The sequence below is a fragment of the Peromyscus eremicus genome, chromosome 8a (genome assembly GCF_949786415.1).
Source record: "Peromyscus eremicus chromosome 8a, PerEre_H2_v1, whole genome shotgun sequence".
Classification (NCBI taxonomy): domain Eukaryota; kingdom Metazoa; phylum Chordata; class Mammalia; order Rodentia; family Cricetidae; genus Peromyscus; species Peromyscus eremicus.
Genome location: NC_081423.1, coordinates 73,537,736 through 73,560,165, shown reverse-complemented (window position 1 = coordinate 73,560,165; position 22,430 = coordinate 73,537,736). Strand labels below are relative to the sequence as shown.

General features: G+C 37.4%; 1 protein-coding gene across 1 annotated transcript in view; it reads left to right on the top strand.

Annotated features, from left to right (window-relative positions):
* The window catches only part of Stxbp4 (syntaxin binding protein 4), a 153,876-nt gene that overhangs the window by 30,568 nt on the left and 100,878 nt on the right, over nucleotides 1–22,430 (top strand). The window contains exons 7-10 of the mRNA XM_059271512.1: nucleotides 440–518; nucleotides 6,044–6,141; nucleotides 11,216–11,312; nucleotides 14,030–14,121. Of these exons, the coding sequence (XP_059127495.1) occupies nucleotides 440–518; nucleotides 6,044–6,141; nucleotides 11,216–11,312; nucleotides 14,030–14,121 (366 nt within the window). The remainder of the gene's footprint in view (nucleotides 1–439; nucleotides 519–6,043; nucleotides 6,142–11,215; nucleotides 11,313–14,029; nucleotides 14,122–22,430) is intronic.

Below are 22,430 nucleotides of genomic sequence, written 5' to 3'. Positions count from 1 at the left end.
TTGTTTTCAGTCTGCTACATTGTCCTATTAAATCACAATTCTAAAGTAGACTCTATATTCTTTAAATTTGTGTTAGGAGTAAAATAAGACAAGAAACTTTTAGTCAATAGGATAAGTTCCTTAAGGGTAAGTTCTGTTCAAGGTAGACGGTGATCAGAGAGACTGTTTTCTGTCATCCCTTAGACTGTGTCTTTTAAAAGGCAAGGGACATGGCCTTCTGTTCTGTTCTTCTTAGACACTGGAGAGCTGAAACTGTTATTACTTTCAACTCTGAAATGCCTTCTTTGAAGATGAATATACCAAAACATTAGGAGCTTTATTCTTTTTAGAATATTGCTTTGATGTCTTTAAACATTCTATTTATGTTAACATGAGCATCTAGTTTGGTCTTTGACCTACTTTAGAAAAGACACATCATCTCCCTCGTTTTCCTTCACAGACAAAACCTGGCTACAGTAAAACAGAACATACTCCAGTTATTTCTTTGGACAACAACCCTACAGATACATCTAATTCAGGTAAATTCACATTTAATTCCTGTCATTTTTTTCTTCAATTACTCTTTCTCAATGATGAATTCATAGTATGACTTTCAATAAGCCTTAGAGAAGAATATATTATGCTTTTTTTTTCCTTCAGTGAATAAAAGAGCAAAATGAATATATTGCTTGGTGCTTTCTGTTAAATTTCGCCTTTTGCCTGAAATTTAATTGAACACAGAGTTGAAATTTTAAGAAGTACATAATAATAATAATTTTTAAGAATTGTGTTATAATAAATGCCTGTGAAGTTGTAATAGTTAAATTGTTGTAATCAAGTAATGAAAGGCTTCTATAGTCAAGATGTGACTTATTGCCCCTTTACTGAAGTACTCATGAGATATACCACTGCACCTTTGAAAACACAATATAGATGAAACAGGACTGAAGAAAAATGGTTGTTTGTTTTAGAAGATATTGTATGAATATAAATTAGAAAGCACAGACATACTAACTTTGATACTGTTTTGAATTACCCTAAAATGACTTGGTGATTTTTTAAAAAATAAAATACAATCAAAAGTGTCTAAGCTACATATAGAAAAGGATTTTTATCAAACCATAAAGTTCTTATTGTCTCAAATATCAAGAAAAAATTCCTCCACTGAAATTAACCCTGAAAGTTAAAAAAGACAATTTAGAAACTGTATTCAATATAACTAAAAGGCTAACTAACACAATATGCTGAGTTATTATTCAAAGTGAAACCCACATGTATTAATTTTGAATGCCACTATTTTTGCTAAGAATTGCAAAATAAAGAGAACTAGTTTAGATTAAGTGCTACTAGGACTTGGACAAATGGTACAGTTTAGTAGAAGAGTACATGCTTACCAGGCATGAAGCCCTGTATTCGGTCCGCAGCACCAAAAAGAAAAAAAAGAAGAGAAAAGAAAGGAAAGAAAACAGCCACCAGCAGTCTTCACGGGGATTTGTGCTGCGTTCATCATATGTTTCCTCTGGTTGGGAGAAGTATTTTCCAAGGGTTAGTAATTTGTAACCAAAATTATATACCTTTTAATTACTGAGCTTTAGTTATTCTTGCAAATACTATTAATTAGTATTCCTTTGACGTAATTAATGTTCAGTCTCTTGATAGACTGTTTTTATTTTAAACTGAGAATTCACATGGAAAGAAGATAGATGAATGAAGCAGGTAATCCAAGATGCAAGGTCAGTCCAAGTTGCTCCTTTGTTCCTTGATTATATTGTAAAGCCTTAATTATGGAACATGTGTGTAATAAATTTTCAATTTTTAGAGTAACCAAACTAATTAGTCCCTTTAGCCATTTGTTTAGTGTACATTTGCTAAATACTACCTAGTTAGCAGTGAACACAGCCCAGCAGGAATTCCAGAGAGATTTAGGATCTTTCTGTGAGTTACTTAATATTATTGTAAAATAAATGATGAGGTTAACATCCTCAATGATGAGATTAACATCCTAATTACTCAAATCAGAAAACATTGAAATAAATATATATCTCTCCATAGATTTGCATGTACATTGGATTTTCTGTTGTACACAAATAATGTAAAGACATCTACAAAGTAGACTAAGGAGAGTGTGAGCGAGAAGCTCTAGGAGATATTCAATAGAAACAACCAGTGATTTGCATGTTGTACAGGAGAACACAGGAATAACCTGGGAAGTCTTAACCCTTGACCCTGGTATCTTAGCTCCCTGACCCTGAACCGTTTGCCATAAGGGGAAGTTACAGATCAAAGATCATGCATGTCAAGCACTTAGCATTGTGATTGGTACATGGTATATGCTCAGCACTATTTTCATTATTTATTATATTGCAGAACCGTAAGCTACTATATACTTCATATAGCATTCCAAAGTAAGAACACGGTTTTAGAGCAGAAGTGAGGTCTTCTTGTGGGTGAGTCAATTTTACGTCTTCCCTTCAACCTCCAAAGCGGGGATACAGCAAAAGACTCATCGTAGTATGCACAACCTATTAAGAAACTTCAGCTTCCCCAAAATCAAACATTCCCTAAGTCTTAAGGGCAGCAGGCAGAAGACCATCCTAATTTAAGGAGGTGCCGAGAGCAGGAGCACAGAGCCCAGATAGGTGAGATGCCGGAGACCCTGAGAGGCCGCTCTGATGAGAACACAGATCTGGCAATAGTAAGTAAAGTGAGAGTTGTACAATGACCATAAGAAACTATGCTCGATTTTGGGATAGGAAAGTAGTTATTGAGAAATATATTTGAGTAAGTCATTTATAAAATTAAAATATTAACATAGAATATTTTTCTAGGATAGAAATAGCATTAAGTCAGATCCACATTTTTATTTCTACATAAATGCAGTAGGCGAGATTTACTGGATGGGGTTTTACACAGGACAGGGAGGAGAACCCTCAGAAGTGTCTCCACATCACTTACGCATGGTATGGTAAGTCCATCAGCATAGATGTCCCATATCAGATCCTTAAGCATCACCATCTAGACTCCTTTAGTCAGTGGGTATTCATGTTAGTTAGTTTCTCTTTAGTGGACCGAATACCCGACAAAGGTATACCTCTAAGAGATGACAAGATGACTTGGATTGACCGATCAGAGGGAATAGTCAGCATCATGGTGGGAAAGGCATGGCTAAGAAACTCCCTGACTGTGGGAGCATGCGGCAAAGCTTCTCACATGGTTACCCTATCAGGCTGCAGAGAAGGCTGAAAGCAGAAGTGAATGTAAACCATCAAAGGCACACACAGCCCTTCTGACTCTCCTCCACAAGCTAGGTCCCACATACCTAAGCTTCCCCTAACTTCTGTAACCTCCCCAAATAATCCTAACAGCTAAAGACCAAGTATTCAAATTATGAATTCACAGAGATATTTCACATTCAAACCATTGCAGTATTTTTTTTAAATGTAAACAAGTTTTAATATTAACCTCAACAAAAATATATATAAGATGGCTCTTCTCTGTTTTCATCTCAGAGTTATTTGCAATTGTAAAATTGGCTAGAATATTTAAGATCAGTATTATACATGAGTATAACTTGAGATTATCTGTCCATTATATAAATTAGTCTGAGAATTCAGAATTGTTTATTATGGCAGTAAGTTGAATAATAAGCAAGTTTGCGAGTGAACTGCAAATAAACAGAAGCTACTCCTAAGGGAGTAAGAAAGGGTGTGATTATGTTAGCAATGTGACAAGACTTCATTCCTTTACACTCAGTTCTTTAAAACTCAACCAGTGCCGATGGAGAAAAATGCCTTCTGAGGCTTTGTGTAAAATTTAAAAATTATTTTTAGTGTTGATCATACTCTTGATCATATTCTTACAAAGCATTTCCTTTCTTCTCATCCTAAAAAGAACAGAAATAGAAGATCCCCAGAGAGGAGCAAATGTGAGGTTGAGGTAGAGAGAGACAGAGAGAGACAGACAGACAGACAGACATTTATGGCTTAAACCCTGAGCTGTCCACAGGCACTGATGTTGTGCCCTGCCTCTTCAAGAATGAACCTGCAGTCAGTGTGTAGAGGAAGGTAGGCAGAAGATAACGAGCTTTGCCAAGGCACAGTGCTTGCTAGTAAACCAAGGGTTGCATAGTTTTACATTACTTCCCCTTTTCTCTTCACACAGTGTCTCTTTTTCAGTTTTTGTAGTTTCCTTGACTTTACTGATTTTTGCCTTTACAGTCCTCATCAAGTATCAGCTTGAGTCTTTGTACTTTGATGAAAATTTGATGATGAAAAATGTGGACTCATAGCAACACTGGTTTTTGGAGTCACTAGAGATTTAGACCATAGCATTGTGGCCTGGATGTGCAACCAGGGTCAATTCTTTACCTTGTCAGGCCCTGGTTTGGGGGTGAGAATAACAACACCTATGCCATTGTGGTTATTATGAAGATTAATGAACTCAAGTCTAACTCATTCACTATCAGCCTAGAGGTAAAAATAGAGCTAACGTTATTTCCACCTTTTGCCATACCAGATTATTACACTTAATTTGTAGGAAAACAGTAAAAATGTGTGCCTTGGTGTATGTGGCTGTCATGTGTGTCCCCTTCTCTCTCCTTTGCCCATTGCTTTCATCTACTCAGTGACACTTTCACACACTTGAATTGAGTCATTCGCTGAACCACAGATAGGTTAGCTAGAGTTCACCTGAGGTTAGTGACCTTTAATAAAAGGTCAGGCACCAATTTGAAAACAGGTCTCAAGATGCAACCTTAAAGTCGAGAACAGAAGTTCCTTACCCCTTTGCTCTTCCATTTCATTTCAGCCCATGATAATCTTTTCTACCACACTGTAAGTTCACTACAGACTTTCTCTTAATACTTAAAAATAGGGATTTAATATTTTTTAACCTCATGGCCAACAATTAGATGTCATGAAAACAAAAGAGTCTTTCTTGCTGTTACCAGAATTGTAAAAATTCTGTCACACTAAAATCAACCCTTCTTAGGGTTTAATTCCATTTAGAGCTAAAAGTCAGTGACAATTTTTTTTATATATACTCTTAACACCTATAAGCTATATTAAAGATTTTGCATAGAATGTTGAGGATGTGTTAAAGGTTTAGAGGAAGACTCTTTATTTTCATATGTGCTTCTTATGTTCTTAAGAAAGAGAATGCAAATCATTCTGTACTTAGAGACAGATGCTCTGAGAAATTAAAAAAAATTAAAACACTGCATAAAGATGTGACATTTCAAAAAGTTTTTTCTCTTCCTCTTGTTTCTATGTAGAACTAGTAAAATACCATTTAAGAGTGTATTTAGAACAGTGACAACTTAGATAGGAAGGATTGACATAAATTGTAGAAATTCGTCTTTAAAAATGTGGCATATTAAATTGTTTCTCAAGGGCTGGTCTCTGGTGGCACCTAATTTCACATTCCTGCAGACACAAAAAAGCATATCTGCATAATTAAGCTGTATTGAAAACATACAGGGAAATGGGTGAGGAGAGTATTTTCGTTAACTCTTAAAAGTCTACTTCTATTGCTAGAAATCCAGTCCTTCTGTAAAATGGAATGGGATTTTTAGCTCAGAAAGTTTCATGTCCACATCGTCCTTTTATACGTAAGTGTTAGAAGTTACACTTAGAGGTTTTCTAGACTACTGCCACAGTTCCTGTAGCGGTACTCTTTTCCAGTCAAGGAAATATCATGGTCTTTCTGACTCGCTAATATTGTTTCACTTGCTTGAACAGCGAGGCCTTTGCCTTACAGTTACCAGGGCATTGTGGTGAGAGCATCATAATGGTTAGGTATCTGTCTTTTAGGCTAACATTTCCATGAGACTTCATAATGCGTAATTTACTATGCTGTATATTATATCTTTTAGCACTCAAGTAAAGCTGACTTATATGATACATTTTAGACTCACAGGGGAAAATTTCATAAAAACAAAAGTAAGACCTGCCAACTGTTTAACCAGAATTATTTTTGAACAGCAGGAGCCCAGAACACAGCTTGTCAAATGAAAAGTTCTATTCCAATTAGATCTCCAATTAATGTGCACCCTGTTGTCTTCTAGAGATTGCTCCTGCCTGGACTGATGATGATTCTGGACCTCAAGGAAAGAAGATTTCCCTAAATCCTTCTGTTCGCCTGAAGGCAGAGAAATTGGAAATGGTAAATCCCTTACAATTTCATTTTCTTCACAAGACAGCAGGAAAGAGCTGTGTTGTAGAACCATTGGTTTCTTGAAGTAGCTTATTTAATTAAATGAGTGACAGTTTGGGTTTCAATTATTTAATAACATTTCAATTTGGAAGTTCATACTAGTTCACTAGTGTGAAATACAAATAAAACCTTTGGTTACTAAACTGACGTGCAAATTAGTTTCTTTCTCTTTGGCTAGGGTAATGGCTCAGTGGGTAAAGAGCTTGCCATGGAAGCATGAGAAGCTGAGTTCAGTTCTCCAAAACTCACATTTTAAAAAGTCAGGCTTGTGGGGAAGCGCAGATAAGCAGATCTCTGGAGTCCACTGGCCGGTTAGTTGTACTGGTTGGCTTTTGTGGTGACTTGACACAAGCTAAAGTCATCTGGGAAGAAGGACTCTCAGTTGAAAACAAAACAAAACACAATTGTCTTCCTCAGGTTGGTTTGTAGGCAAGTTTGAAGGGCACTTTCTTGATTAATGATTGATGTGGGAGGGTCTAGCCAACAGTGGGTTGGTACTGCTAACCCTCGGCAGTTGGTCCTGGGTTGTATAAGAAAGCAGACTGAGCAAGCCATGGACAGCAAGCCAGTAACAGAACCCTTCCATGGTCTCTGCTTCAGTTCCTGATTCCAGGTTCCTGCCTGGAGTTCCTGTTCTGACTTCCCTCCATGATAGCATTTGACTTGAGGGCTGTAAGCTGAAATAAAGTCTTTCTTCCCAGAGTTGCTTTTGGTCATGGTGTTCCATAGAAATAGAACCCCTGACTAAGATACCAGCTTAGTCTATTTGGCAAGCTCCAAGCCAGTGAAATACCTGTCTGAAAAAACCAGGCGGAAGGTGACTGAGGAGTAACAGCCAATAATGTCCTTTGATGTCCATGCAGAGATGTGTACCCCCCAAAATATATATATATATATATATATATATATATATATATATGATATCTTACAAACTATAATCAAAATTATGACAAAGTTTAGTAGCTTTCATATATGGTAGCAGTAAGTGCAATGAATTAATTCAGCATTGTTCTCTGTTTTAAAAAATGAAGGATTACTAAATCATAAAGAAGAAAGTAGTCAGGTCCACATGAAGTTTAAATCTGATGGCAGTGCACTAGGGACTAACAGGAAGAGTAAAGCACTGAGCACATCATGTACAAGAAACAGAAGACGGTGAAAACAAGAAACTAAAGGTGAAAAGCACTTGAAAATGGAGGAAGCTCCTGAGGAGCTGAGAAGAAAACTCTACCACATCTGGATACAGTGCTAGAACTCGACACCCCGTCTCCCTGTGAGATTTATAGATACTGACTTTCATGTTCGTAGAAAAATATGAAACTGCATAGCTAGAATAAACACATTATAATTAGAATAAATATCATAATTATTCTCATCTCTACCTTTGCTCCAAGTTCCAAGTAGTACCCTTCTCATCACCAATTTAAATCTTCCTGTTGTTTAAATGATGGCCAAATCTACCTCTTTTCCCAGAATTTCTATGATTGCTTGGGCAAATACTGCCATATTTACCTATTTGTAGCACTGACTGTCATGCTGTACTGCCTTGCAATCTCTTTTTGTGTTCTGTTTTATCAGTGAGATTGAATATTTCTTCACCTATAGTTCCTACCTGCTTAAGCCCACACTTTTTGCCATCTAGACGAGAACATGGGCCTTTTCTCACCTGTTACTCATTTCCAGGCATAAGTACCCCAACAAAAGACAGTTCAACAAGAGGAAACTATGGCTTTTACTTCTCACAGAAGCCTTCAGAAATGAAAACCCAAATAATCCCAGAAGTCTGTATACATTTATGATTAGTTTAGAGCAAAGAGTGGCCAGTGTTGTAGGATGACTAGGCAATGGGAATATGATATGACCTAATAGTAATAATAGGGGGAACTTTGAAAAGCTCGTTCAGTTAACAGTGTACTGTTAGAACAATTTCCAAAAGCATACTATAGATGCAAAATATACAGTATGGTAAGCTGTGATAAATTTTTAGATACAGATAACTTTTAAACATTGTATAGAGTAAAACTTAATTTGTAAAAAAATATTTAATAGTTGTAAGTTTATACGCATGTACCATATTCAGAGGAAAAAAAAAATCTGGAAAACCACACAAATTGGTAATAGTGATTGTCCCCGGAGCAGTGGTTCTCAACATCAGGAGTATAATCGTCTTCCTCAGAGGACATTTAGCAATATCTACTGTTTTGGTTGTCAGTAGTGAAGACCAAATCCAGATTCCCAACCAGGACTAAAACTTACATCCTAAAACTCTATGTCCTAAAATTTAAATAATATTTCTAACCACTTATGAGTCAATTGTTGCTAGCAACCATACAAAATGTGTCTCATTTTCTTGCAACTAGTAGAATTCAAACTAACACATTTCTGATATCATGACAAAGTGAAGATGTGAAAACAACAAATTCTGTTAAGAATGTAAGAAGGTAAGATTGTTTCTATATTGCTGGCATATTTAATTTAATATTGCTGGCATATTTATTTTCCATAGTCGAAAAATAACAGAGCAGTAGTAAAGCTGACCCTCTCTGCCTGTGGCTCAGCACCTCCTCTTACACGCATGTACAGTAGAAAAATTTACATGCATCTATAAAAGAGGACATGTGTTGGGCCCCACAAGGCCCGGGCAAGAGGCCCAGTGTAACTTCCTGAGCCTAGCTTGAGTTTGATGACCTGTCCTGGGACATGACTTCCGCATATGAGTGACTCAGCACTACCCGACCTAGAATCGCCTCTGTCTAGTAACTGCTGAGATGGCATCATCTCATTGGCCCGCTATCCTCACCCCATCCCCCCCCATCACCCCAACCTATATAAGTTCACTCCTGATGCAATAAAGCGAGTTCCTGCTTTGACAAGACTCCTGGCCCAGTGTGCTTCTCTTCGGTGGAATGGGGGGTCTGGGCCATCCAACACTCACCATCCCGCTCATCCCCAGGGAGAGAACTGCTGGACCGGTCCTGCCTTGGCCCTACCTGTCGGTCAGACCGACAGACATATATAGTGTTTTGTAATAAAAATGGTGAAGTGATTATAAATGTCTGTCAATCAGAGTATGGATAATAAATTATAATATATCCATTCAATGAAATGCCACAAAATAAGTGAACTATGTAGGTAGGCAATACTGAACAACTGCAAAATCATTAAGTTAAGATAAAATAAAAAAATTTTAGTTATCCTTTTAGGTTACATTGTTTGGGTAAAATTTTAAATGTACAAATTAAAGTGGACATTATTTAGGGGACATGTACTTACTTACATACTAAATAATAGTAAAGAATGGACAAGAAGAATGTAATGACCTTAGGCTAGCATTTATTCTGAAGATCCGTAGAGGAAGCTTTCAGCTCAATCTATAGCCTTATTTCTTGAAAATATGTGTAGATTTTAAACAAATATCATTAAATATTTTAAGATAGCCAAGTACGTAGGTGTTCTTTGTATTCTTTTAAAAAATATTTGTAACTTTTTTCAAAATGAAAAGAATACACAAATGCTAAAAATCTTTCTTGAATGTATGTAAACAGTACTTTTGGCTTTGATAGGGTAGATGGATGGTTCTAAACCAACCTTAAAAACACTTTAAGAATCTTTCCTTGTCCTCGACCTTCTTTCTGTTTCCTCCACTGTGCCCAGTCAAATTGTGTGCCTCTATGTAAATGCTTTTAGTGATAGTGCACTTGTATTAAGTAAAACATTGTACTTACTAAAATTGTTTGTACATTATTCTCACCCTAAAGACCATATACTTTTTAAAGATAGAGACTGTATGTTATTTGTCAATATCATTGTGCAGAGTTACGTGCCTGACAAATAGTAAGTACCAAATAAGTATTTGGTTCAAGAATTGGTGACTATTTGAACATATTCCAAATGGAGAAGATATCTGTCAATATCTTCTCGTTTAATAAATTTTGTTTAGCTTTAATGTGACTGACATTCTATGCACTCTTGCTAGAATCCAATGATAGGGCACCCAGACAGTTCTTATACATTAAAATTAGTTTGGAGTATATATAACTAGAGAATCCCAGGTAGCATTGGAAACTTAATGTTCTTACCATAAAGAAGTCCAGAAGAAAATAACCAGGGAGAAGCCAAGAGGCTCCAAGTGTCAGGGACGCACATTCCAGCCTTTCAGATAAACCACCTATTCCATCATTGTTGAGGTTCCTGGGAGACCGCCTCTTCCACCATCATTGCTGAGGCTCCTTGTGTGTCAAGATGCCTGATCACTTCTCTTTCCCTTCTCCCTTTTCCTGAAGGCGGAGGGGAGAACCGCTTTCTCTACTTTTGTTAGGAGACTTCCTGCATGCTCTCCAGCACTTCGCTGCTGTCTAACACATACATAGCCCAGGACCTCATCAAAGGGCAAAGTGGGCTGCAAATGTCTTTTAGCCGGAAATTATGGTTGGTTCTATTTAAGGCTAAAGATCATGGAAAAGACAGGAGAGTACAAGTAGGAGTATCTACACATTTTATTTTAAAGACAGAAGTTACTTTACCGAAAGAGAAGAGCCTGATGGAGAAATGGGTGTCAGAGAAAACTTTTCTTTATTTTGTTTGTGTTATATGTAACCCTAAACTAGCCAAAATTAAGAATATTTTCCATTTCACACAATTCTATCAACTTCATTTCTATCCTCAAGATAACAGCTGAATGTTTTTCATGTTTTTTGAGTGTTATCTATAAACTTAACTTCAGTAAAATTTTTCTGTTATATTTCTTCTGCAAAAATCGCATAGACTAGAAAATAATTTTATTTTTGGTCCTACAGCTGTGTTTGTAAATATGGCATTAGCCAAGATATTTGCTGTGGGGATGGGGCATGGCAGACTCGGGAAGGTAATCGTTTATAGGTAGTTAATCTACAGTCAGCAGACTTTCCATGGGATCTAATTCTGGTCACGGTTCCCCCTGGTGATTTGTAAAATATAGTTCTAGTGAAATGTTTTACCCTTTAGAGGTTTGAAAATTGCTTCTCATAAGACCATTTCCTTTCAGGCTCTCAATTACCTCGGTATTCAGCCAACAAAGGAACAACATGAAGCCCTGAGACAGCAAGTCCAGGCAGACTCAAAGGGGACAGTGTCTTTTGGAGGTAATGTCTTAAGTGCATCATGTTGTATTATCACAGACAGTTGGTGAAAGTTATTGTGACCCATTTTCATTAAGAGAGCTTGTTCCTCAGAGGAAGAATGAAAACTCACACCATGCTACTGCAAATTCCTTAACAAGTACTTTAAAAACAGCTATTGACACTAACCTGGCTGGATCAGCAAAAGAGAGACCTGTATCAGGACCCATTAGCTCTAAATATCATTACTCGATCACGTTCTTTTTGCATGTTTTATTTACTGAATAAACATTGCTTTAATAATAACAAGAGAAATTAGTACAAAATATACAAATTTTAATTTCACTACTAATTACATCTACTTCCTTTTCTTTCAACTAGTGGAATAGGAAGTTTTTATTGTACTGAGTAATTATTCTTAGAGATGGCATAATGCTCCAAGGTTTTATACACTTGGCATATTGATGGTTTTTCAGTAGCTGTTATTACAAATCTATATTTATTGCAGCTTTTATAAATCTGCATTTATACTTTCAAATGTAGCAATTTCTTCTCTTTTTTTAATAGGATAACCTCCACAATGGTTTGGAATTTCAATATCTATCACTAAGTTATTTTCCAAAAACTGTTTCCTATTTGTCTATTCTACTATTTGAATGTAATGGTTACCTTCTAGCATTTGTTCTATAATACACATAATAAATGCTACATTGTATCATTTTAAAACATCTCTATTGAAATAAAGAAATTGACTTTATATATGAAATGAGGAAAAATATATTTGGGGTCCCATCTCCTCTTAAAAATCACCCCCCAAATAATAGTAATAGGAAATAGAACTATACATAACGCTACAACAACAACAAAACCACAACGTGTAAGGACAGAAGGGGGGTGCAGAGAAAGCAGTACCTACATTAGTGTGCAGAGGCCAGTGAAGCCCAGGCATCTGAAGATGGAGGACTACAGGCAGGGCAAGCTAGCATGGAGTACCAGTATGACTCTAGGCTGGTTTCGGCTGCACGTTGAAATCAGAGTTCTTAGAAATGCTGATGTGGACTTTTATCCATGCTGCCTTTTCATTTTCTCAAGCAGTGTAGCACCTATTACTTCCTTAAACTGTAGCACGAATCTTAAAAGGTCTTAATTATAAAATCAAACCCAGAGCCAGGTATTGGGGTGAATGCTGAATGATCAGAGAAACAGAACAAGCCACAGCTACCTCACCTTGCCAATTCCTCAGCTGATCCTCTTTCCTCAGACTGGAAGCCTCTGAGTCCTCATCTGAATGGGTTTCAGCTGAACTGCTGCTAAAAGCCTGACCAGCCTAGTTGCTGGTCCTCACGCCTTATATACCTTTCTGTTTCCTGCCATCACTTCCTGGGATTAAAGGCGTGAGTCACCATGCCTGGCTGTTTCCAGTGTGGCTTTGAACTCTCAGAGATCCAGATGGATCTCTGCCTTCAGAATGCTAGGATTAAAGGTGTGTGTGCCACCATTTTCTGGCCTCTGTATCTAGCAGCTGTTCTGTTCTCTGACCTCAGATAAATTTATTAGGGTGCACAATATTTTGGGTAACACAATATCACCACATTAAACTTCCTGGGAGAAGGTACATAGTTCATTGATAAATTAAACCAGAGACATTGTGAAACTATACTTGTTAGCAGCAAGGGAATTGGGGGTTGTCTGTGGTGAGTCATTGCTCAAAACATGTATCCAGATGCTCAATGACATTTGCATCCGTGTTTATAATCATAGCAGGGGATTTAAGGCGTGTCTCTGAGGAATCTAAACAAAAATGCCAGCAGACCACCAGATTGTTTTCCTATAGTAAAATAATCCTTCCAGTTGATAAGGCAAGTTATGCACACGTAATTTCCAGCCAACATTTTTAGTGCCTTATTAATTGTTAAATAAAAACTCAAAATCAAGAGTTTGTGGACATTTGATAAGATGACATAAAATATGGAGCCCAAAAGTATCAGATAAACAGAAAAAAAGAGAAAAAATGGTGAGATCAGAAGATAACTTTAGATAAACTAATTAATACCCTTAGGAAAACAAAATAAGATGATGCACCCATGAAGTATAAGCAGAAATGTGTAAAGTCAGAACAGAGAACATTTATAAGGATCCTTTGAATTACAATGTAATAGCTACAGTTAAAACTTACTGAGGATACATAGGTGAGTGGACATCACAGTGTCTTTATGTTATGGACTGCTCTGATGCTCAGCTTGACAAGTGGCCTTGATAACTTGAAGAAAGCCTGTCTCAGCCCTAATTTCCTCATCTGTAGAGTAGAAGGAGGACCTGCCTCAAAGGAGGTGAAGAATGGTGTGAGGATGATCCCTAAGCACATACAGCTGTTACATAAACTGGCTGTTGCTATTATGAAGCCTTAGATTCTTTAACCCTGAAAAGCCATGTCATAATATTGCCTTTTTTCCCCAGAAAGCATTGTATGCATAATGTGAGAATTAGAGAATTAGATGTCTATGATATGTGTTTGCTTTATTGTTTCCTAGCTGAATTATGTGACAAAGCTAATGGAAGTGTGATAAAAATGGCTTCTCTATTATTTAAATTTGTGTTTACCTTTCACTTTGCTCAATACTATTTTAGCATAATTTGTGTAGGTTAATCTGAAGTTCATAATGTTAACTTCCCAGAGAAGAAAGTAATATTTGTTTAAATGAAAAAGAATTCTATTTCTTATCAAAATGTGTTAATTTTAGATTTCGTCCAGGTTGCCAGAAATTTGTTTTGTTTGCAGTTGGATGAAGTAAATGTTGGTGTCCATGAAATCTCCAGCATCTTGGACTCACAGGTAGAGTGTGCTCTCTATGTTTTATATTTTAATCGAACATGGGGCACAAGTCTTGAATGTTGTGGGTCGTATGTGATGCCCTTTCTCCAGTTTCCACTGGCTTTTAATTTCTTAAATTATTTAATTGTTACTTATGTGGATGTATAGAACGGAGCTTGGGTCTCTAGTACTTACATAGAAGTAGGACTTGAGCACCCCTAGTCACAGCCCTCAGTAGGCAGACAGGATCTCTAGTACCTTGCTGGCCAATTGAGCTGAGTTGGTGAATGCCAGGTTTGATGAGAGACCTGATCAACTGTGGAGAACAGTTTGGAAATATACTTGATGTCAGCCTCTTACTCCATGTGCACACACATGCATGTGTGCATATATGTGTACACAGGTTCACAAAATATACACACAAAAATTCTAAGAACAGTACACATTCTTTGAAGAAATATGTAAAACTATAGATTAATCAGAAGTTTTTTCTGTCTCCTCTTTTCTCAGACCCCTGTAATATGTTCCACCCCTCAGTTCCGCAGCATTGACAGCCTGCCGTGTGAAAAGGCATAGCATTATCATTAGCTAGCAACACAGAGTCATGTGTGTGCCCATTCTAATCTGTCTGGAATCATCATCATAAATGCACAGAAAAGTGCCTATAAGTGCATAGCCTGTTATGTATTACAATCTGAACCATTCCCTTGAGACATAATGTTAAGGACATACATTACTAAACCCACAGCTACTCTTCTCCATGTGTGTTCCCTTTCAGTTACTTGTGACAATCCCCTGCTCAGAAGTCAGGGCAACCACACTTGGGCTTTCTAAAATAAAATAGTTTTGCCAAGATAGAATTATGAAGCTTATTCACTTCATCAGTCATTTACTCAACAGAACTTTGAAATTTACCTCGTCAAATCTTTTAGTCCTTTCTGTTGTGGATTGTTGGTATTTATTGTTTAAGGGAAACAATATATCCTATATGTAGTTTACATATCTCATTAACCCAGAATGTGTTCTTGTTTATGGATGTGTAACTTCTTGTCCTTATTCCACTATAGCTTAGCAACCCATCCTTCCCTGATTTTCCTGTTGACTTGAAATGCAAACTTAAAGATATAGTAAATAACTAACTATGTATGTAGATGTGTTCTTTGTCCCACTCTGTTCTATTCATTTACTTCTCTCCTAGTACATTATTTTTTAGTTACTTAATACTGGGTTCATATTAGTGAGCTAAGAATGTTGTTATTAGCTTCTTACTTTTGATCTGAAAATGATGTTTTAAATGATTTTGCCATGATATCAAGTAAGTGTGGTACTTACTTTATATCATAGCATTGAATTTATAGAATGATTTGGTTATTAACTGAGTATAACTTACTTTCCCTTATTTATATCTTTGTTCTTGTTTTGAATGGCAAAGAATATGACATGTTTCATATGCATCTCAAATATTTCTATCAGATTAATTGCCAAATATAGTATACTTTGTGATATTATTATAAAAAGAATTTTTATTTTTCATCACTAGTTTTAATTTTACATGTCATGAGAATATACTGTTAGATGTGTACATTAGATGTGTACAAATATTGAGTGTCTGCCTCTTTACAATACTTTCTAGTGTTTTCCTAACCTAACTCAATCGTATATTATCCTCGTGTTATTTGGTTTCCGGTAATAACACTTTACAATACATCAAATAGAATCCAAACACATTAGTTTTTAATACCTATAATTGTTCTTTTAAATTTATACATCACTACTTTATACTCAGAAATTGGTCCATTTTATCTGTTAGCTCTTCCATTCTCTACTCTATACACCTTGACTGATATCCTGGTAATAACTTTATATTTAGAAGTCTTATATTTTCTATTTTAGTTAAAGTTTATAAATAAGAAAATTCCCTTGTCTTTTCCTCTGAAAATGTGCACACCAATCCACTTTTCATAATTATATTTAGAGCTCTAATTGTAGTAGTGCATTTTTTGTTACTATAATGAACTGCCTAGGGCTGGTTAGGTTAAGAGGTTTCTTTAGCTGCCAGCTCTACCATCACAGATCAAAGTCCAAGATTGGAGAGGGTCCATGAAGGGACCTCTGGGGGAGGCCTATAGGCAGATGGCATCACAAACGAAGGAGCCCTCATGAGAATAAGTGATCACATTTGAAAACCAAAGAGCAGTGACCTTTCACTAGGCTTCACCTCCTGAAAACCCTCCACCTCATCACTGCACCCTCAGGACCATGTCTCCAAAACATGAATCCTTGGAGAGTGAACCACATTCAAACCTTAGTCTGATTGCTTTTAAATAATAGGTCTTTTGATAGGGAGCTTCAATACTGTTATTAGTTATGTTTCTAGAAATACAGAGTGTAGCTGCATGACTAATTTATTGGTAAAAATAAATCTGATCCTTTCATTTAAATATTACCCATGCCACATTTTTTAACATTTCAAACCCCCTTTTTAATAAATAATTTATTTTTCCACTGATCATTTTACTCATCACAGTCACCCCAAAACCTAGCTGCTCAGTTACTCTAAGGAGAGTACCTGGCTTTCTCAGAATGAAGGCACAGACTTAGTAGAAGGAATCCTGTGGCATTTAGCCAAAACTGAACTGTAGAGCCCTCTTTGCTTCTGCAGATATGGGTCTTGTGCACTTAGCTACGGAACATTCCAGGCAGATCTGCCTCTTACTGCTGCCAGGTTGATGTGCCCATTTCTTGAGCGAAGGCAGTAATGTAGGGACCTGTATGAGCATGCAGAGCTTTTGGAGCAGCTGCAAAGCGATGCACATGCTCTGATGAGTAATTTGTTTCCTTCTTAGCACTAGGATTTTAGGGCAGATAAAGAGTGTCATCAATCTGCAGTACTTTGAAAGCAAAAGCACCATACTGATGGCAGTTGTGCAAGATGCTCTGTGTGCCAGGATTTCCTGTTGAGGCTGTAGATCAAAATACTGTGCAATAGTCATTATTAATTTATGAAATTCTATTTGTTGCCTTCTGCTTATCATCACACAGAAGGTATTATTGTCAAGTATAAGCTTTCCTTTTTTCTCCAATTGAATCCATAATAAGAATACAGTTTCCATCACAGTAACATGTACAATGAAAGAAGTCTCCCAAAGCACACACTGAATTCTCATTTAATATTATTGAATTCTATTTCATTAAAAAATTCATCTTGCAATTCGTGAGGGGATAAAATATCACAATTTTAAAAGCACTATAAAAGTCACTGCTTGTTAAGTAGCTCACCAAAAACAAATAAAAACCAAGTTATTGTTTCATATTGTAAGTCCCACAAGTATTTAAGTTCAAGAACAGTGGAATGCCTACTCTGAAACAGTTAGTCTGTGGTAGATGATGTTGACAACCTGCGAAGGTGGGGAAAATCCACAATGGCTACCCCCAGCAGCCTTAGTTTCACAATAATAGGGTCAAGTTTATAATTATTTTACGTGGGATGCCTGTGTTCTCCTTTTGTGGCTGATAAAGATGGTTGATGCATTTCTTCCCTTTTTGTGTGAAAAACAGAGAGAGGAGTGTTAGTCAAAGGTGGCACATTAGGAAGGACACATAAAGGGGTCTAGTGATTCCCAGGTCCATCTTCAGGGTGTTGGAATGAGCTTTTGATTTAAATAGAGCAAGAATTGAACCGTGGCCAGGAGGTATAAATAATTAAGTAGTCCTGGTCAAGGCATGAGCCCACCCATCTGTGCCTGAGCTGTAGCACTACATGGTGGTCCTTATACGTCATCGACCTGGGGACTGGTTGCTATAAGAGAATCTGCACCAAAGAACAGGCTCTGTATTTCAGATAGTTGTTGTCATTCTGGGATGGTGTGTCTTATACGTTCATTGTTGCTTGCGAGTAGATTTAGTCCGTTGTCCCTGGGCTGTAAGGCATTTTAAGAGGAAAGGTTAAGGCAATGACTTGTCTCTGTACCTTCAGCCTTGAAGGAAGATAAACTAGTTTAGGTAGGCAAAGTCAAAACGGCATCTGAGCCAAAGTAGTAGATGCAGAATGAAATGGAATAAAGAATGAAAGACACATACACGCTTAAGCCTAAAAGTGGGAATATTACCAAGGGATATAGAGTCCTCTTTTCAGGTTCTTAGTCTCATAGCTAAAAGAATTTTAAAATGGACTCAGAAACTAAGCTCAAGGTCAATCTCACTGGCCTCTGAGAGGGAAAACACAGAGCAAGTGTATTGGTGGAAGTATTAAGGCAACTCCACGTAGTTAAAAGGGAAGTTTATTTTGTGGGGTAACTTACAAGTGAAGGGATAGGTTACGGGGTCCAGGAGAGGTGAAGTGCAGTCCAGTGGTGTTCTCTGGATCTCAGGTCTTAAGGGCTCCTGTCTTGGCCCTGCCTCATAGGTGTGACAGTTACCAGAAGCCTCAATGGGGGTAGTACTTCCAGGTCAAAGCTGGAACAGCTACCCACTACACAAGTGAATTGCAGGTCTCAGCTGCCATAGGGAGAGAGATGGGTAATAGAAGGCCAAAATGCCTTGACCTTCCACTAAGCTTCACCTCCTAAAGGAGTCAGGGGTCACAGAATTGGGGTGTAGGAGAGCCTTATGAGAGAATGAAAATGCCCTGAGTATCATGACAATGAGGTTTGGGATTCTGGCCAGTATCTAGAGAAGGGGGACGGAAAGGGAGCAGAAGAAAAGGTTATTGCTCTGTGAGTCAGAACTCAGAAGGTGAACAAGCATGGCAGTGAGGGTCTGCAGGCAGCTGGTTGAAGAGGCGTTCATGTGGTATGTGAGTACTTATCTCATTAAGAGGATGCTAGTCCTCCCATTTCTGCCATGCCTCCAAGTGTATGTTTCTGACATCAGGGTACCTATCTTGAGGTTGTAAAACAAGGTTTTTCCCTTATACAGAAGGTCTGCTGGCCTTGACTGGGCAAGGGCTTTTGCTGTTCACATCAAAGGGTATTGTCATCTTCTGATCAAACTATTTATATGTTTACAGTCAGAGAATGTTACTGCATTGGTATCCATATGTCTCAAAAGGGGTCTCCAACATGGGGCATACTTGCTGTGTATATTAGGAAAGATGTTACCACTCTTGGATTATACCATTTTACCAGAGAGTTGACAGAGATATGCATATTTTGTAATTGGAGCTTGAAAAGCTGATGTCCACAAATGGTCCTTTTCAGTCCCTTTCTCTCTACCTATCATTCTCTACAGTTCCTCCTTGAGGAATAAGGACCTTCATAATCATAGAAGAGTAGGTGGGAATGTTCAGTTCTTCATCTCCTGCTGAATAGCACTTTAGATACTTCCTACTCGTCACTAAATAAGAGTGGACTGCAGAAGCAAAGGAGTAAAAGGCAGCCCCTTCTCTCTCTATCCAAAGTAGACTGCGTCCCAGGGATGCAAGGATGGTTCAACATAGGAAAATCTGTCAATGTAATATACCATATAAACAAACTGAAGGAAAAAAACCACATGATATCTCATTGCATGCTGAAAAAGCCTTTGACAAAATCCAACAACCCTTCATGATAAAAGTCCTAGAGAGGTCAGGAATACAATGAACATACCTAAACATAATAAAGGCAATTTACAGCAAGCCAACAGCCAACATCAAATTAAATGGAGAGAAACTCAAAGCGATTCCACTAAAATCAGGAACAAGGCAAGGCTGTCCACTCTGCCCATATTTATTCAATATAGTACTTGAAGTTCTAGCTAGAGCAATAAGACAGCAAAAGGAGATCAAAGAGATAGCAATTAGAAAGGAAGAAGTCAAACGTTCACTATTTGCAGATGATATGATAGAATAAATAAGTGACCCCCAAAATTCTACTAGGGAACTCCTACAGCTGATAAACTCCTTCAGTGATGTGTCAGGATACAAGATTAACTCACAAAAATCAGTAGCCCTCCTATATTACAAATGATAAATGGGCTGAGAAAGAAATCAGAGAAACATCACCCTTTACAATAGCCACAAATAATACAAAATACCTTGGGGTAACTCTAACTAAGCAAGGAAGGACATGTATGATAAGATAACTTTAAGTCTCTGAAGAAAGAAATTGAAGAAGATATCAGAAAATGGAAAGATCTCTCATGCTTATGGATAGATAAGATTAACATAGTAAAAGTGGCAATCTTACAAAAAGCAATCTACAGATTCATTGCAATCCCCATCAAAATCCCAACACAATTCTTCACAGACTTGGAAAGAACAATACTCAACTTCATAAGGAAAAACAAAAAACCCAAGATAGCTAAAATAATAAAGCAACCTCTAGAGGCATCATGATCCCTGACCTCAAGCTCTACTATAGAGCTACAGTAATAAAAAACACCTTGGTACTGGCATAAAAACCAACATGTGGACCAATGGAATCAAATTGAAGATCCTGACATTAATTCACACACCTATGAACACCTGATTTTTGACAAAGAAGCCAAAACTGTACAGTGGAGAAAAGAAAGTATCTTCAACAAATAGTGCTGGCATAACTGGATGTCAACATGTAGAAGATTGCAAATAGATCCATATCTGTTGCAATGCACAAAACTCAAGTCCAAGTGGATCAAAGTCCTCAACATAAATCCAGCTACACTGAACTTGATAGAAGAGAAAGTAGGAAGTAGTCTTGAATGCATTGGCACAGGAGACCACTTCCTAAATATAACACCAGTATCACAGACACTGAGAGCAACAATTAATAAATGGGACCTCCTAAAACTGAGAAGCTTTTGTAGGGCAAAGGACATGGTCAGTAAGACAAAACGACAGCCTACAGAGTGGGAAAAGATCTTCACCAACCCCACATCTGACAGAGAGCTGATCTCTAAAATTTCTAAAGAATTCGAGAAACTAGACATGAAAATACTGAACAATCCAATTGAAAAATGGGCTACAGAGCTAAACAGAGAATACTCAACAGAAGAATCTTAAATGGCTGAAAGACATTTAAGGAACTGTTAAACATCCTTAGTCATCAGGGAAATGCAAATCAAAACAACTCTGAAATACCATCTTACACCTGTCAGAATGGCTATGATCAAAAACACTGATGACAGTTTATGTTGGAGAGGATGTAAAGCAAGGGGAACACTCCTCCACTGTTGGTGGGAGTACAAACTTGTACAGCCAGTTTGGAAATCAGTATGGTGGTTTCTCAGAAAATTGGGAATCAATCTACCTGATTTTGTTCATCTGGGACACTGACTGTATTTTCTGATGCATCATCATCCAAAAGTTGGGTTTTTGGATTCTGGTGGGGGCATTGGTAAATACAAATACTATCAGGTAGATTAACAAAAAGTCAAAATGATGGATCCTAGGTTCACAAATTCATTTATGTGTCATAAGTCATGTAAGATAACCTGTTCTGAGATCTCCTTCAGTTCTCTTCCTGTGGTCCACCAAACAACAGTATAGCAGTAGGAGACACAAGATCCCTGGTGCAAGGTCTTTGTTACAAATAAAACAATATAAGCTGGGCGGTGGTGGCGCACGCCTTTAATCCCAGCACTCGGGAGGCAGAGCCAGGCGGATCTCTGTGAGTTCGAGGCCAGCCTGGGCTACCAAGTGAGTTCCAGGAAAAGGCGCAAAGCTACACAGAGAAACCTTGTCTCGAAAAAAAAAAAAAAAACAAAACAAAACAAACAAAAAAAAAAACAACCAATATAAAAATGGATTCAGAAGGAAAGTTGAGGACCTTTCTAGTGGAGTTCAAGAAAGCAACAGAGCAGGCCAACTGGAGATTTGGCAGCTTCCAGAAGGGAAGTGAGTAAGAGGATGAGGAAATTAATGCTTTCTGAGTTAGAGGTCAGGACAGCAGAGAGGCTAAGTGGAGGTCTATGATTGCTGTCCTGGGGAAGGAGTCATCAAAAGTGAATGTTGCTTGTGTTAGGGCAAGAAGGACTAGGATTTATGTTGTACCTAGGAAAGGAGAAAAGAGCAGAAAACGTTGCAGGGAATTTCTGCTGGCAACTATGTCCTAGTTTGTTGTTTCTTAACCCATTGTTTTATTTTTATTAGTTTCATTTGATTTGGGGGTTTTTTGAGAAGCTCTCATGTAGCTCAAGCAGGCCTCAAATTCAGTATGTAACCTAAGCTAGCCATGAGTTCCCATTCATCCTGGCTTTACCCTCGAGTGCTTGGATTACAGGCATGCACTACCACATCCAACTTCTTAATATTTTTAATATCTTTATTGAACTATCATATGTATATATATAATATATTATATATATATATATAAAATGAGATACAATAGTGATAAGTTTACAGCTTGCTGAATAGCGATCATGTATCTCTTTGT